Source organism: Mya arenaria, chromosome 1 (genome assembly GCF_026914265.1).
Source record: "Mya arenaria isolate MELC-2E11 chromosome 1, ASM2691426v1".
NCBI lineage: Eukaryota > Metazoa > Mollusca > Bivalvia > Myida > Myidae > Mya > Mya arenaria.
The window spans coordinates 27,099,223-27,116,499 of NC_069122.1; the positions used below are offsets into that span (position 1 = coordinate 27,099,223).

Sequence of the window (17,277 nt, forward strand, 5' to 3'; positions counted from 1 at the left end):
ATATGCTATTTTACTGAGAAATGACCTGCAATACATAGAATACATGTAACATATTTGCGATGCCAACCAGAAAGGGAAAATAAGCGCTAGATGACATTGACAGACCGAATAATGAAGTGTATCGGTCCGCTGTAGGCAGCGGATGTGCGTTCATAGTATAAAATTTCGTTTATAGACGGACGTAGGTTCATAGTACGTATGTTAACTTGGTTGGTAATATGCAAATTAGCAAAGCCCGGACTCCATATGGATCGAGAATTTACCTTTTATAAAGATCAGTTGACCAGTCGAGCATGCTTTTCTCTTAAGGGATCTGTTGGCCTTGTTTGAAGTCGCATGTTACAAATGGTGGCACCGGGAGGATGTTGACAACTGCCGAATTGGACTTGACTTACCCACTAGTTTCCCAGTCCAAGGCTCTGGACGAGTGTTCTCGGAGGGTAAAGTAATGTAACGGTCCGCTGTAGGCGGCGGATGTGCGTTCATAGTATAACAATCAATTTATAGACGGAAGTACGTATGTTAACTTGGTTGGTAATATGCAAATTAGCAAAGCCCGGGCTCCGTGTGGATCGAGAATTTACTGTATATTAAGACTAATCAACCTCTTCAGGGTCGAGCATGTTTTTCTCTGAAGGGATCTGTTGACCTTGTTGGACGTCGCACATTACAGGAGTAATAATATTGCTCAGTTCAATTTTAAAGACGTTAGAAAATCCTTAAATAAGGCACATCTTTGGAAATGCCATATTGTGATTATTTTTTTTGAAATTGTGAAAAGGTGAAAGTGGTCAAGTGGAGTTGTAAGGTGTTTGCCTCAAATCCAAGGTTGTGGGTTCAAACTCCAGCAAGATACTTTCTCATTGCCTCAGATAAAGGACGTCGGTACTGGTTTCAATCCAGGAAGCAGACTCAAACTTTCATCTTGCGACGCAATTTAGCTAAAATATGAGTTGGCATAAAATAATTTGCTAGCTGACTTGCAAACAATTTTACCATTTGTGTAAACTGTTGACTCGTTTTGCCATCTGTGAGAATGTTTATTGCAAGTGATGACCATTGCTTACTGCAACTAATATTTACTTTCTTTATTAAGTTGGATTTAACATATATATCTAACAAGACATGTGATTACATAAATTGTACAAAACTTCTGGACACTGGATTAAAGTCTTGTTTAAATGTAACCAAAACTCGTTCAAAAATCATTCAGCTCTTCTTTTCTTCATCATATTTGATATTTCGGGATTGACGTCACTTCCTTCTTTCCAATCGCAGGTGAACGGGCTTCTCAGGTTTGTTGATGCCGCCAAATGCCTTCGAAGAGGGCATCGGTATCTGTTGCGATGATAAAATACAATAATACTGGAAAGTGAGGTTTCTGCTTTGTTATCATTTTTTTTTCTTTTTGTTAAACACAGTTTATTTGTTTTTGAAAATCTGGTACATAAGCCTTTAGCATATGACTAATGTTTTGATATGAGATCTAATCATTAATTATCTTTCGTTGAACATAAAATAAGAATGTAAACACACTTTTCAATCACAATTTTATCAGAAAAAGCTTGCTCTAGAAGACCTAACGTCCAGATTGTTATCTGATTTACCAATACGCGAGCTCTCATGCATATGTTCATTTTTGAATTTACGGATTTAAATCAATACAAACCCTTGTATTAAAAATAAGTAAGAAGTAAACACATTTTTGCCTAAACATTAAGGGTGCAGATTCTAATTACTTTTCAATTTCTTAAAATGGCTGTACAATACCAGAAGGCGAACCGCTCTCGGACACATTGTTTTCGGTATATCCCCCTGATTGTATTAGGTATCTAAACAAATCTTTCTAATAAATTTCAGCAAATCTTCTGTTCAAAACTTCTATTTCAACTTAGTAAACAATTTTCTCATACGCTTGCTAAAATTAATAACTATAACTATGGTAGCATATTAGTGCCGTAAGTTTACCTGATACGATACGTGTTACCATTTATCTATAAATGCATTTCTGGCCTCTAGCAGATACTAGTTAACAAGTTATGATTTGCGAATTCCACTAAGTAAGTAACATAATAACTGGTTAACAAAATACGATTCGTGTTTCAAGTTTTCTATATGTAGCGGATTTAAAGTAATGGATATATATTTATAATTTGCGAATTTCACTTAGTATTTGGTATCACGAATTTTATCTAGTTAACCAGTAATTATGTAACTCATTAAGTGGAATACAGAACCTAACAGAACATAACTAGATAACCAGTTAGTGTCCGTGTTCTTGAATGCTTTTAAAGGTAACTGGTTACACAATATCGATTTTAGTCCAGATCTACCAATATCGTTTTCTTTTGTTCATGAACATGTTCATGTTAATTAACATATGATATACTGTGATTCAGAACCTAGACCAGCTATTGCGGATTAAATCGTACTTAATACTAACCGATAACAGAACAGAGCACAAGTCAGCGACATCACTTTGGGTATTAAACCGGTACGCAAGCTAAGTAAAACAAACTATAATACAGCCAGAGCACCGTTACATACATACATGAAATAGCAATAACAGCGTGACGTCGTATTTTATTCCAATAATTAACCACTAAAGTATTTTTAATTTGGTTTGAAAACAGAAATGTTGTCCTGTTGTTTGTTTCTAAATAATTAGTGATATGAATTCGTGTTTATAGTTACCATGTCGATTTAATAAAATAAGTCATTTTTAACAGTTACCATGGTAGCCAGATTCTAGTGTTCTTAGTAACCTGTCATGGTTGTGTAACCATCTTAATATTTTCAATGTGTTACTTTTTGAGCATTCGGCTTCATACAATAACATGTTTCGGTTATTTTGTATTCAATTGATCATACCGTGTATACAATATATCTATGATGTAACCTTAAAATTTGCTGACAATGTCGTACTTATATGTAAGTGTTTAGAATTGCTTGATGGTGATAAGTTCACCTTTTTAACAAATGTCAGGCAAATCAATGCAAGCTATACAATAATGCATTGCTTTTTTATTGAATGGTTACCATGGCTAGTTTTTGTTTGCCTTTAATCTTCCCATTTTTAATACTTATCATTGTAAAATGCAAGACTCCGTCAGTGAATGTAAGAATATAAATGTTATGTGACTTTTACCTTATTGCTAGTTCATGCTTTGAAAATAAACGGCATTTTAAAAATTTCCTAAGAAATATATATTTGTTCATCATTTTTTTATCGTCAAATATTTTGCTAAAGACATTGTTTTGGCTCTGATATTTAGAAATGTGTTTTAAATTTATAGGAAATAAACAAATGTGTTGTTTTACGTTATTTATTTCATTTAAATTCCGAGGTTTTGAATTTGACCTATTTTGGAAGAAAAAATGTTAAAAATGTCTTGTTAAAAAGGGCCATACCTCTCTAAACAATTGATGAATTCTTAAAAGATATGCAAACTTGAGTTTGTAATGACGGACCGTTTAAAATGATATATCACTTGACTATAACACATGACATTTTTTAACGTAGTTATTGCTACTTGAAGTGGATCAGTCTTGTGTATTCTGTATTTAAACAGACGGCAAATGATGGTCCTCTTCACCTCTAGCTCTGCCAAAACACCTAACATTACATACAAACCTGAAGTTGATCCGTTTTGTGGATCCTGTATTTCTGGAGAAGGCTGATGATGGTCATCTTTACCTCTAGCTGCGCCAACCTCATACCAATACAGTTCCTTGGACCAAGACCAAACGGCATGTAGGCATACTCATTGATGCGGTCCTTGTTTTCTGGGGAAAATCTGGAATTTTAAGCAAGACAATCTATTATTTTAAAAAAAAAAGCTTTTCTCAATGGACAATCATCTTCAATAAATGTAAATATATTCCTTAAATTAGTTTTTTTTCTGTGTTGTATAAGATAGCAGTTCAATACAAAATGACAAATTAGGAAGAAGATAGAGGGCAGCCTTGTCTGATGCCTCGACTAATTCGAAATTCTTCTGAGAGAAAACCATTATTTAGTATAACACTATTTATACATTATAGAAGAGTTTGACCCAGTTTATAAGCTATCGCCAAAATTTTGAGTTTTAGACATTTTAGTACAAATTTGTGGTTTTAAGTATCATGAGCGTTTTCAAAATAATAATAAAAAAAATACAGAATCCGACGTCGACATAGCGAGTCTGGACTGTATAAACATAATACTTTCATCTATAAGTCGTATGTTTTCGCCAATGTACCTTCCATGAACAAAACCTGTTTGAAGAGGGCTTTGAATTTTAATTAAAAATCTTTTCATTCTATTTGAAATGGATTTTGTTGATATTTTATAACCTACATTAAGTTATATATACCAAAGAATAGTTTTATATCGTTCCAAAACATCTTATAAAATTCGGCAGTGAAACCATCAGACCCTGGCCTATTGGGTTTTTCATGTATTAATGTTGAAAAGAACTCACTGTTGTTATCTAAATCAATATCATCGTTTGTGTATAATTTCTTAAAGAATGTCCGCTGAACATTTCATATTTCTGAAGTTTAGTTATTCATGTAATTGTATTTTGTAAAGTATGTAATATTGTTTTTATTTCTGCATGACGTTTTTTAAGGTTTGCAAAGTATTTAGAATTGTTCTCATTATTTTCCACATGTAGTGCTTTTTCCATTTAGTCTTTAAGTGAGGATCTCGTTCAGATTTTTGAGTTTTGAAATTGTTTCTAGTAGCTGTATCATTTAGGTTTTGTTCTAAATAATATTATTATATCGTTCATTATGTATTCCTCTATCTGGTTGATTTACGCTTTGAATTTGATGAAAAACTTATTGTTGTGTTTCTTATATTTCCTTTCAATACCACCCTAAATAATATTGAGTTTATTGTTCTAAGCAGTGCCAGTAATTGTATATTTTTTAATCTGTTGGTATTCGCTGATTAACAGTATTTATTTTATTAATGTTAAAATATCACGAACCCCTTTTCTTTACTGAACGATCCATTTTTATATTTATTTAACAATGACCAGGTTTAAACCCGTCGATAAATTTGCTGCGTTTACATTTATCTTGCGTATAATTTGAAACTTAAAAATAGTCCAATCGGCTATGGGTGCTGGATTTTGTATTTGAATGCCAAGTATATTTTATGTTGGTGTTGTTCGCGCCTCACATCAAAAAGATAACAATAATTAATCATGTTAAATAGAGTTTGTATCGATCGCTTATGTAAATCAACATTACCATTGTTCCTATCTAACTGACTATCTAATAGGGTGTTAAAATCAACTTCATCAATTTCACTTCGATCCCAATATTGACTAATGAAATTATGAAATGTTTCAAAAAACAGAACTTCGTCTTGGTTCAGTCCTCAAATGTTTATAATTAATAACTCTTTGTTTTCTATGGTTAACTCAAATTCTAATATTCTACTTATTTTGATTTCATAAACATTTTTTTTATTTCTACAAGACAGTCAGGATTAATGAATATTGCAACACATTCACTATTTGTAAAATTGTCGCTGTAGTAACAATCTCCGGGTATTTAATAATTTTGACTTTTAATGAAATTTACGTAAGGAAAGCGGTCGTTTTAAAACTATTTAGTGATTGGAAGGAAATTTGCCGTATAATTATGTTTACTTGAGCATATTATATATTTAAATTTTAAAGTATCTTCTTTATAGAAAGGACAAAAAGGCCTTATAATTAAAATGTAAGAAAAATGGCGCGTTTAAAAAGAAATGTTATGCAAAAAATATATATCATGAGTTTAAAAACATGAATAAAAATGAAAACATGTATGTTTTGGAAAATATACACAAGCTGAATGATATGTGAAAAGCCTTAACAAAATTCACTTTTCACGAATAATTCAAAATGTCAGATTTCCAAATTTCTTAATAGTAATTTTAAAAAACACGCCAAAAATAGTTTTCAGTAGATGATTTCCAAAGGTAAAACCCTCACTGACAGACCATGCATGTCAATTGTATAGTGCTTCGGATACACGCTGTTGACATTATTTCCTAGAATAAGAACACACCTCTCCGGGTTAAACTTGTTTGGCTCGTCCCAGTATTCTTCGACAAAGTGCAGAATTGTCGGGCAATAGGTACAATCCATTCCCTTCTGGATTTTCAGTCCTTTGATTTCAATATCCTCAGATGCTTCCCGGTTTAGCCTATACAGGAAGGAAACGTAAGGACATTTGGGTTCCTTTTACACTACTCCACGTATTTAAAGCAAATTCTTTCAAGGAATATGAATGTTCATCAGTGGAATGTTTAAATTATAGTTATCAATTCTAAAAATCAAATCAATGCATACATTTCATTGACAGAAGTATGAAAAATGATAACGAGAACATGAATACTAAAACTAATTTGATCAAGAACGTATTATCATGTTAACCTTAACATAGTAAGATCGAAGGGAAAACGAAAACGTTCCAAATGGCATTATATATAAAAACACAACAGGTACATGTACATGCTTGAATACGTCGTCTGAATCTTTTTGAAGTTTATTTTGTTTAGAGTTTGTACGTTAAGAACATGTGCTTAACAATTACCTTTGTGCAGGAGGATGTATGCGGAGAGTCTCTGACATAACCATATCCATGTACCTCATGTTGAACACGTTATCGTAAGAAAGTTTGTTCTGAAAAATATGACACTTAATGCGTGAACATGAGAGTAGTCGCAAACATAATTACGAATGTGCACACTTCCATTTGTTTTGTTGTTGTAGTGTTTAAGGACCTACACACAGACCTAGTTGCAAACAAGTTTGGAATTTTAATGCCATTACGTATATATTTATTGTATAAACATGTATAGTGTCTCTCTCGGTAAAATGTAACGCTATGTTCTTGTAAGTTTTATAGCGATCCGACCTTGGAAATCCGACGAATCACATTTATCTGCAGTATGTTTGGACACACCTCGTCTGTCGCTGTGTTCAGTAGAGAAAAAATCAGACTTATGTGTGAAGACATTATAATTAATGGTCGGATAACACTTTGGATAAGCGACATGTGGTATCATCAAACACACCAAACGTATGACATGAACAGCTCCGCTAGTGTTTCTATCAAAAATAAAAAAAATCAGATTACAGCATACCTCGCCGATTTCTTCGTCAATGGCCTCAATGAGTTTTTCCTGGACATCTGGATTCAAAGCGAGGTCATAGAGCACCCAGGCTATTGAGCTTGCTGTGGTGTCAAAGCCGGCCAACATAAACATGATTGAGTTGGCAATGACCTCCGTGTCTGTCAGACCTGGGTGGGGCAAATTTATAACTTTGTAGAATGAGTGTTCTAAACTCCTACTGAGTATACGTAAATACCTGTTTATCACATTCATTTTTTTAATATTTACATTTAGCTATTGATCAGATACACGTGTATGTATATAATATATATAAAACAATACAATACCATGGTGTATGTTGACATATCTCTACTGATTATGTACCTATAATACCTTGTTATCGGTATTAAAACACTAAATTAATGTACCTTGTGTTCGATTTTCATTTGGTGTTTTATCGTCTTCATCGTCTTGATGGGCATTTACCATCAGTTGTAAAAGGTCTTTGTATTTCTTGATAAAATAATTTTATAATTTCAAATATATGCATAACAATGAACACCTTTGTACTGAACACAATCATGCATGAATATTGCAGTCTCGGTTTGATATAAAATTCATTGACAGTAAGTATAGATGCCTCTCTGTCAAAGCTATAGCGCCGATTTGAGTGGTGTTATATTTTTAATAATTTAATGCATATTTTGCCAACAATGCTGTACAGGCTACTTAAGATGTTGCTCTTACAGAATGACCCTTTTTTCTCTCGTCAATAAATGATTTCGAAGCATCTATGAAGAAATCGAGTGAGTCTTTTGGTACGAAATCCATTGGAAAGAGTTTCGGAAAAGCCCCCACAACATCAGGAAAGAACACTGCAAAATAATATGATTTAAAATATGTGAAGATGTATAAAGGATATAAAAGCCTGGTCATCTTTAAGGTCTACGTGATATAATTGCGCGATACTTTGCTTGTGATAATCGCAACCGCCACAATATACTTATACTTGTTTTGTACAATCGAGCACACACTAAGACGTTTTTTGTATTACAGACTGGCTAAAAGCGCAACCAGTCGAATAACCTAGAATTATTAAGTTAAGAATTCGCTCAAACTTGGAAAAGTGTATTTACGAGATAAGTTTACCGGCGTTGATGACTATATGTTGCCAATCAAGTTTGACACAAATAAACATAAAGACAATTAAATATGTGTTTACCATACATGAGAAACATAGGGCTGGTTGCTGGCTTAAACGTTAGGGCGACTTTGGCGTGTCTGTTAAACGGATTATTGGGGTCTGTCTGGGCGCTGACTTCTGTACCGAACCCAGTGCTGCACGTAACGTCTATCGTGTATCCACGGACCACGCTGAAAGTTCCAGTGAGTGTTCAGTGATATTAGAAATAATTAGATATGGAAATTATAAGAAATATACAAAGTGTTTTTCATAAAGTACAAACTATGAATCATGCGCATCATGGCAATAAATAAACGTAATAGGAGGGTTCTCTTTCATGACCTGGGTCGCCATAGTCGATGTGAATCAGCCCTTTTCGCCCATTTTTGTGTACAAATCTAAAAGAACATTTTTGAATAACGAATCACAAAGATAAAAGTACATAGTAAACAATCGCATAAACAATAGTGTCACAAAAACCTGTAGCATTAACTGAAACATGTATTTAGCTATCATTTTTTTCTGATATCGGAAACAGCAATATTCATGTCGTGAATGTGCATTATTACAGAAATTTTGTATTGGTCAACTATGCATTGAGGCTTTTTATCATTTTTGAACTAATACTTTAAAACCATGCCACCGTTCATTAAACAAATATCGCTTCACCTCGATTTCCTCGGAGTTCCCGCTCAAGACGGAGTACCATTGAGCAAGATTCCCAGCTGTGTCGTTGATTTGTTTATTTTGCCAGCGTTGTCTTTTGTTTCGTGTGTCTTTCAGAATGTCACAGAAGGCTAGTTACTTTTTGCAATGCATAATGGAAATTATATAGGTAGAAAAGCTAAACTTGTCTGTTATCTTTTTCATCGTTATTTATTAACGTTGGACAAGTGGGATGTTTGGAAACCAAAAACTAGAACCAATCACCGGCCCTTCTTAGGTGGTAGTTCAAGCATTTCTTAATACAGTGATTCTAATGCAAATGTTTTCTTTCTTTGTTGTACTGTGACGTTGAATGTGTCTCGTTGAGAGTATGTTTGACCTTGAGGATTGAACCTTTCATCAGGTATATCGTAAATGTTGGCAACTGAGGTTGCCTCTTTAGCTTCCATTGTTGTTAATCCGGTACACATTTTATATAAGACTTACATTAGAGGATCATACAACGATAAGTCTGACTGTCTATGCAGTGGCACAAAGACCAGAAAAAAACAGACCAACAGCAAACCACACACAAGACAACGAACAAATGATGCGCTAACATCAATACATTTAAATTTTGGGTGACCGCTATGGAACAATACATTCTAAAAGAGTGAACTTTCATAAGAACATCTAACCTGAAATGTATGACTGAGAATTTTCAATTGGTAGGAATGATGAAACGCTGTTATCGTCCCAGATAAGGGTCAACCAGTATACAATAACATCTGATTTCATATAATAAGGAAAGTACGTACGGGTCAATGTCAAAACCTTCCGGATTCTCTTGAGATTTCTTGTCGAGAATTTCATGGAAAACGTCGAGACATTTTTGCAAATATGGCCCCATCTAAAGAAAACCATAGATAGCATACAATACTAAATGTATATAGAATTTACAAAAATAATAGCTAAAGGTTCCTAATAGTTTATACTTCCATACAAATGATACCTAAGAATACGATAGCGGGGGTCCGAGCTGTTAAGTATGATATATAATGGTTGGGCAAATTGACAGCGCACGATCTCCCCATATAAATTAATGACACTGAGCCGGGATCGAAGCTTTAAGAAGGGATGGCTAAACAGACAGCAAACGAAAACAGTCAGTTTGGTACCACGCTGTCCGCTTGTTTTTCTCGGTAGAGAATTACAAAAAACGTAGTTGATCATTCCCGGCTATTTTTATTGTCCTTCTTATTATACAAGAAAAATAAATTACCCGTGCAGTATAGAAAACGTTTGTTTTTGAAAACCAAAACAATGACAACTTTTAAAGATGATTTAATTTGAAACCCGTGAGACAGTGCCATTCTAAATTATATTTAAGTTGGTTGAGATTAGCAACATTAAATTACCGGGTGTGTCTGTTTAGGCATAATCAGAGATTGGAATGTTTTTTTCTGCTAGTAAACATGTACAGCAAGGAAAGCATTTAAAGCGGTTTGTTGTATTTGCGTGACGACAACATAACTAAAGCCTTTGCGCCTTTGTCTTGCATCGTGCTAGTGAATCTCAACCTTAAACATAGACTCACATGTCTCATTTTCCCGGAAGTAAAAGTTGGACTGAGGGTGTGCCGCATGTTCCTCCACGTATCTCCATCGGCAACAGAAACAGCTGACTTCCAAAACTCAGGTAGGTTTAATAGTTGCTAAAAACAGTTAAGAACATCATTGGCGTGACACATTGTCTTTTGTTAGGCCAGGGGTATTTTATAGATATAGTTTAACAAGCTTCCAAAATGGCTGGATATTGAGTTTATCCGTGTGGTTTCTGTCGCAATAACAAGGTCAAAGTTATAAGAAAAACATTATGAGAAAGTAGATTTAACAATAACACCGGTAACATTTGGCTTAAATGGGCCTGCATAATTTGAAAAATATACAGAAAATCACCTTATTGAAGTAACTTTTTTGGTACGTGTGCATCGACAAGACTTATATTATACTATTATTGTCTAACGCAATGCAACATGCATAGCTAAATGGGCACGTAATTTCCTTTAAGCTAGTTGAATCGAAATTTCCCAACACGGCATGTAGTTCCCCTACTCCATGGTGAAGATTCCAAAAACACTCTGCGCTCAAGCAGTTGTGTGATGCTAACATAGATTCCTGTCACATGACATGCGAATGTTCGCCCTAAGCTTAAACAGCCCACGACAAAACTTACTAAGACTTTGTTACTTGATATTCTTTCATATATTTTTATACTTCTAGACGGTTCAAGAACATATTTATGGAGAAAACATTTAAAATTTTGAATTTTTTGAAATGTCAACACTGCACTCACTAATTTAACTCGCTTATTAAGGTCGACGAAGAATTACATGGGTCATTGCAAATAAGTGATATTTCAACATTTTAAAACACCTCACCATTGCGTGCAGCCTTAATTAAAACTTACGCGAACGTTTACCTAGCTAAATAGTCAGACATGATTTGCCTTTCATCAGGATTGTGCAAAAAAAATTCAGAGTTATATATAGTTGCCGAATGTCTAATCTGATCTACAACATACAACACAAATAAGCAAGACTCATACACGACAACAAACATCTTCCACACAACACACAATGTATTATGGGTTAGGCCATAGTAAAGGCCTCTATTTCAAGAAAGATGTTTGATTTGTTTTAACCTGTGTAATTTTTTTATTCTATTTTATTCAAAAACATTCTTATTTGAACCGATAGCATCATGAAGCCACAACACATTGTTGATTGGATCGTCTAGAACCATTTTACATTAAAATTGTTCATATTGCCGAAATACTCATCCGGAAAAGTAGCAGAGGATTTCCAATATTTTCCATATTATCACACTAAAACATTCAAAGGATGTTTGTTCTTCTCTTTCAAAATAACATACAGCAAAATTAAATCAAACATTAACTTCTGAAGCAATTAAGTCTGGTATGCCCCACCCACATTTGGATTATAGAAGGCCCTTATGCGGTGACCTTTAACGAACCACTAAGTCATACTAATTCAATAACCAAACTATTAACTAAGTATAAAACTTATATATTATTGCTGTTAACTCACTGATCTGTTGGTGAATTTGTCGAACTGCTTCACTGTGATTTGTTTGATGATTTCAGGGTCACTGATCACCAATGTTGGCCTGTTTCCCGCGTAAGTCCTGCAAAAACAGATTGTTGATGACGGCAACTATAAATTAAAGGTCATATGCTGGCATTTACTGAAAACCCTGAAAACAAACACTAGGACGAAGCTGATAAATACTATCCAAATCATTCAATTACACATAAACAAAACTGATGTATATACATGTTCATGAATAAGGCAGCGTTAAAACTTACAGTTTTATTGCAAAATGATTTGATTACTGTATGAAGAACTACAATATGCAAGTTACCCGAACACTTTTCCATATGTCTTGTAATCGTCTATGTCAAGGTATCCAAGCCCCTGAAATGTTTATCATTGGCATTGTTCACACTGTTTTTCGTTACTTTATACAACTTAAATTTAAATATTCCAAAAGGTAACTACCATTTAGCTATGCTTTGTGTAGTCCCATTGATTGTCATATTATCTCTGGATTCCTAGAGCGACGTTGAGGCCTACTAAAGGATTGTGGTAAAAAAGACTTCTAGTACTTAATTGGTAATATATAAGTGAAATAGACAAATATAAATTGTTACCAATTATATACTGTTACAATGGTATCTTAATGTTGTAAAGAATATTCCACGTATTTTAGGGATATATATATATTGCTGTGTTTATGGTATAAAACAGTTGAACATAGATGCAAAGGCATCTTCAATTCTTATTCATATTCTTGGAACTGACCATTATGGCAATTGTTCTTCGTTCCATGATTAATAAATCTATTTATGTAAGTAAGGGTTATAACATTGTTGAATGCAAACATGTGCTTACTTCATATGAATAAATAAATATGGATATTATGGTTTCAAATATGTTCGCATTTACCTTTTTTGCAATTTCGATAATGTCACCAAGAAAAAACATGGTCTTCCTCTGTCTGATCCCCATCCTTTTGAAGTAGCTTTGTTTGTACCATGTGTACCTAACAGGTTAAAAAATAATTTCACTTTAAGTATTTATTTGTATTATATTTTGCCGCATTCGTTTGCATAAACTTACTTTCCATAAATGTTTTACCATCAATCAAAACGCAGACACTGCCAGTAATTGCCGCTTGGATATAATATATGATAAAGTGGAATGTTGGAAACTACACTGACAAGCACAGAAGTCAAATATCTCACGAGACATTTAAATTTTAAAATAACTGCGATGATATAATGAAACAGGGACTTGAGCAGAAGCTAAATTAAACATGATTTTAGGGCCGCCCAAGAGCAATATTAAGGCCCTTAACACTCATCTATAATCAATCAAATATGTCGGCGAGCAGAAAAGATCTCTGCCACCACGTACGAAAATAGCTGGATTTTGTGTGGGTGGGGTACCTTTTATTAAAGTTCCAATACTAAACATTGTTTCCATGGTAATATTTTTGGTTTCAAAAGAAAGAAAATGAAAACAAACATTTTTAATAACGTCACGTGAATGTGATCATCATCACATGATTTGCGAGTTGGAAGTGAATACTGTACAGCAAGTGTTGAGGGTCGAGTGCGCAGTAGCCAATACCGAGTGTGATCTAATTTTATAACACACATATAAACAAACAAACTACAATCACATACACGTCAACAAATTCCGGCATCAATAATTGCTTGTTTGTCAGTCGAACTCCGGCCATGTCGCATGTGAGATCAGTCAGTTGTCACCAAACCTGACAACCTTCTTATGGCTACTCTTTTTTTCCCCAAAGCAAGAAACCCGAACTCGTTACATTGTGCCAACGAGCAGGGTCGTGATAATGCTGTATTAATTTCTTTTTGTCCCTTCGGTTTCCATTGTTTTATAAATATTCACAGTAGTTTTGTGCGTGCCGTGTGTAAGCCATTACTCACAATTCGTTCTGTTAGAAATAACAGCCCCTCCGAAACTGAGTACGAAAATCTTCAATTAATAATGTTAATCATGTTGATTCCGTTGTATGATTACGATTGTTCCTGTTGATTCAATTGTAGGATTACGATTGTTCCTGTTGATTCCATTGTAGTATTACGATTGACCCAGTTGATTCCATTGTAGTATTACGATTGACCAAGTTGATTCCATTGTAGTATTACGATTGACCAAGTTGATTCCATTGTAGTATTACGATTGACCCAGTTGATTCCATTGTAGTATTACGATTGACCCAGTTGATTCCATTGTAGTATTACGATTGACCCAGTTGATTCCATTGTAGTACATGTATTATGATTTACCCTGTTGATTCAGTTGTAGTATTACGATTGATGCTGTTGATTCCATTGTAGAATACCGATTGACCCAGCTGATTCCATTATAATATTACAACTGACCCAGTTGATTCCATTTAAGTATTACATTTGAACCTGTTGATTCCATTGTAGCATTATGTTTGACACTGTTGATTCCATTGTAGTATTTCGAATGACCAAGTTGATTCCATTGTAGTATTTCGATTGACCAAGTTGATTCCATTTAAGTATTACATTTGAACCTGTTGATTCCATTGTAGCATTATGTTTGACACTGTTGATTCCATTGTAGTATTTCGAATGACCAAGTTGATTCCATTGTAGTATTTCGATTGACCAAGTTGATTTCATTGTAGTATTTCGATTGACCAAGTTGATTCCATTGTAGTATTTCGATTGACCAAGTTGATTCCATTGTAGTATTACGATTGACCAAGTTGATTCCATTGTAGTATTACGATTGACCCAGTTGATTCCATTGTGGTATTACGATTTACCATGTTGATACCATTGTAGTATTACAATTTACCATATTGATTCCATTGTAGTAATACAATTTACCATATTGATTCCATTGTAGTATTACGACTTACCATATTGATTCCATTGTAGTATTACGATTGATACTGTTAATTCCATTGTAGTATTACGATTGATCCTGTTGATTCCATTGTATTATTAGGATTGATCCTGTTAATTCCATTGTAGAATTACAAATGGCCCTGTTGATTCCATTGTAGTATTGCGATTGATCCTGTTGATTCCATTGTAGTATTACGATTGATCCTGTTGATTCCATTGTATAATTAGGAGTGATACTGTTGATTCCATTGTAGAATTACGATTGGCCCTATTTATTCCATTGAAGCATTACAATTTGCGCTGTTGATTCCATTGTAGCATTTCAACTTTCCCTATTGATTCCAATGTAGAATTACGATTGATCCTGTTGATTCCATTGTAGAAATAACGATAGGCCCTATTCATTCCATTGAAGCATTACAATTGGCCCTGTTTATTCCATTGTAGTATTACGATTGATCCAGTTCATTCCATTGTAGGATTACGATTGATCCAGTTCATTCCATTGCAGTATTACGATTGATCCTGTTTATTCCATTGTAGTATTACGATTGATGTTTCAATACGTTAACGTTAAAGATAATTAAACCATTAATAAGCAAACGTTTTACTCACAAACAGACAGTCGTCAGGAAGAAGACAAACGCAGCGGCCCATCTAGGCAGATCAAATAGTCCCAGTATATCCATGATGGGCGTATTCTATACCGTCATCTATATAAAATATATACTCGAAATTAAACTGCACTGCATGTTAATGTACTGAGTTTAAACTCGAATCGTTTTTTGCTGTGCATTCCACTATCGCGCCAATTAATAAACTGAACATGAACTTGAAACTTGGATGAACTTTAAATATTTACTTTTGATATGTTCAGATCATTTTGAGGCTACGGATTATACAAGCAAACCCTTGTGGTAGGCAAATACAATGAGTTAGCGAAGCAGGTATGTGAAGGTCAGAACTTCATGAAACTCTGTGGAAACAATTTGATATGTCGTGAACACATTTTCAACGTTTCCGCTCTTATAAAGGTATGACTAATGAGTGGTAATTGTTATGATGTTTCTTTGGTTCGATTTAAACTTTCTAGCATTTTACCACCTATCGCGATATAACAGGTCAAATGGGAATATTTCATTTATACAGATTCGAGTTTTTGGCACGAAAATTTTACTGTTTTATCATTCGTATTTACACGTTAACTGTATATAACAACAGAAAATGGACGGCTGTCATCCCTAAACTGATAGAACCTGCCCAGAACAAGCAGGTTAGACTGGAAAACACAGACATCAACAACTTGACGTTGACACCACATTATATACGTAGTTTAGGCTTATTTATGCTAAGTTTATGAAAAACCCTACACAGGGTAGATAGAGGAAATTATTGCACATGCATTTATAATCGAAGGAATATTATATGAAATACGTAGCACATAAATCACTCTTGGTATACGTTACACCTGTAATAACATAACGATAATTTCCAACCGTGGATGCACACACTACTGTCTAAGAAGTGCCCGTGGTGTATGTAAGTGTATTTCAAAACAACTTATTTTCTAGAAATATGACAGACACAATAAATAATTAGACAAAATAACAAGCTCTTACCATGTGCAATATTTCCGTGTTCTAGTATAATGCTTTCCCTCCTCAAACCATGCTCGTCTATATAGCCCGGCTAGTATCACTCACTGCTGGGCTGGTATTCTATACTGGATCTAATAACGATGTAGCTAATCAGATTGCTTGTTAATTATAACTGACCAATAGAGTATTGAAGTCAATCATGTATGACCATAAGATTGAGTTAAGTTACATATTGAATACCACTCCTGTGCAGGTGAAATATGGGCATTTATTGGAGAGTTAAGATAAACAGATATCGTTGTGTCTATGCTATTAAATTAGCACGGTAAGTATGTCTTTACCAGATTGTTTTCAAATGATTTTAGGGACACTTCCGATCCCCGGGATTTTGACAATGTTCGCTTCTCGAGCTTATTCTCGCAGTTTGTACAAACTCTCAGATTGTGCATGCCACCACTCCATGACCCAAGTTATACGAATATTTATTAAACCATTGATTTTTGTGAACGAAAATGCATTTTATTTGTCATATACTGTGTTGATGTAACAAGTAACGTTTAATTAATGATCTATTGTGTATAATGGATTTGGTCCGAAGAGAAAACGGGCATTTCTAAAAAAAAGTGCATAGCACTATGAACCACCAACTACCTTAAAACGGATTTATTGCACATCTCAATGTGCTTGATATTGACTTACATTATCTTAAATGTAGACTATCGCGCTACATTTTGACATAGGCTATATACGTC

The 17,277-nt window shown here is 34.2% G+C and overlaps 1 protein-coding gene across 1 annotated transcript; it reads right to left on the minus strand.

The window, feature by feature from the left end:
• Positions 1 to 1,073: 1,073 nt before the first annotated feature.
• Positions 1,074 to 16,637, minus strand: LOC128233649 (cytochrome P450 3A24-like). The gene is made up of 15 exons (XM_052947434.1): positions 16,547 to 16,637; positions 15,543 to 15,640; positions 12,955 to 13,051; positions 12,371 to 12,423; positions 12,037 to 12,133; positions 10,525 to 10,641; positions 9,746 to 9,837; positions 8,322 to 8,473; positions 7,847 to 7,974; positions 7,528 to 7,612; positions 7,130 to 7,287; positions 6,577 to 6,665; positions 6,049 to 6,186; positions 3,635 to 3,797; positions 1,074 to 1,338 (listed from the first exon to the last, which is right to left on the minus strand). Exons 2-15 carry the CDS (start codon positions 15,614 to 15,616, stop codon positions 1,255 to 1,257), a joined length of 1,527 nt encoding a protein of 508 aa, XP_052803394.1. The 5' UTR covers positions 15,617 to 15,640; positions 16,547 to 16,637; the 3' UTR covers positions 1,074 to 1,254.
• Positions 16,638 to 17,277: the final 640 nt, after the last annotated feature.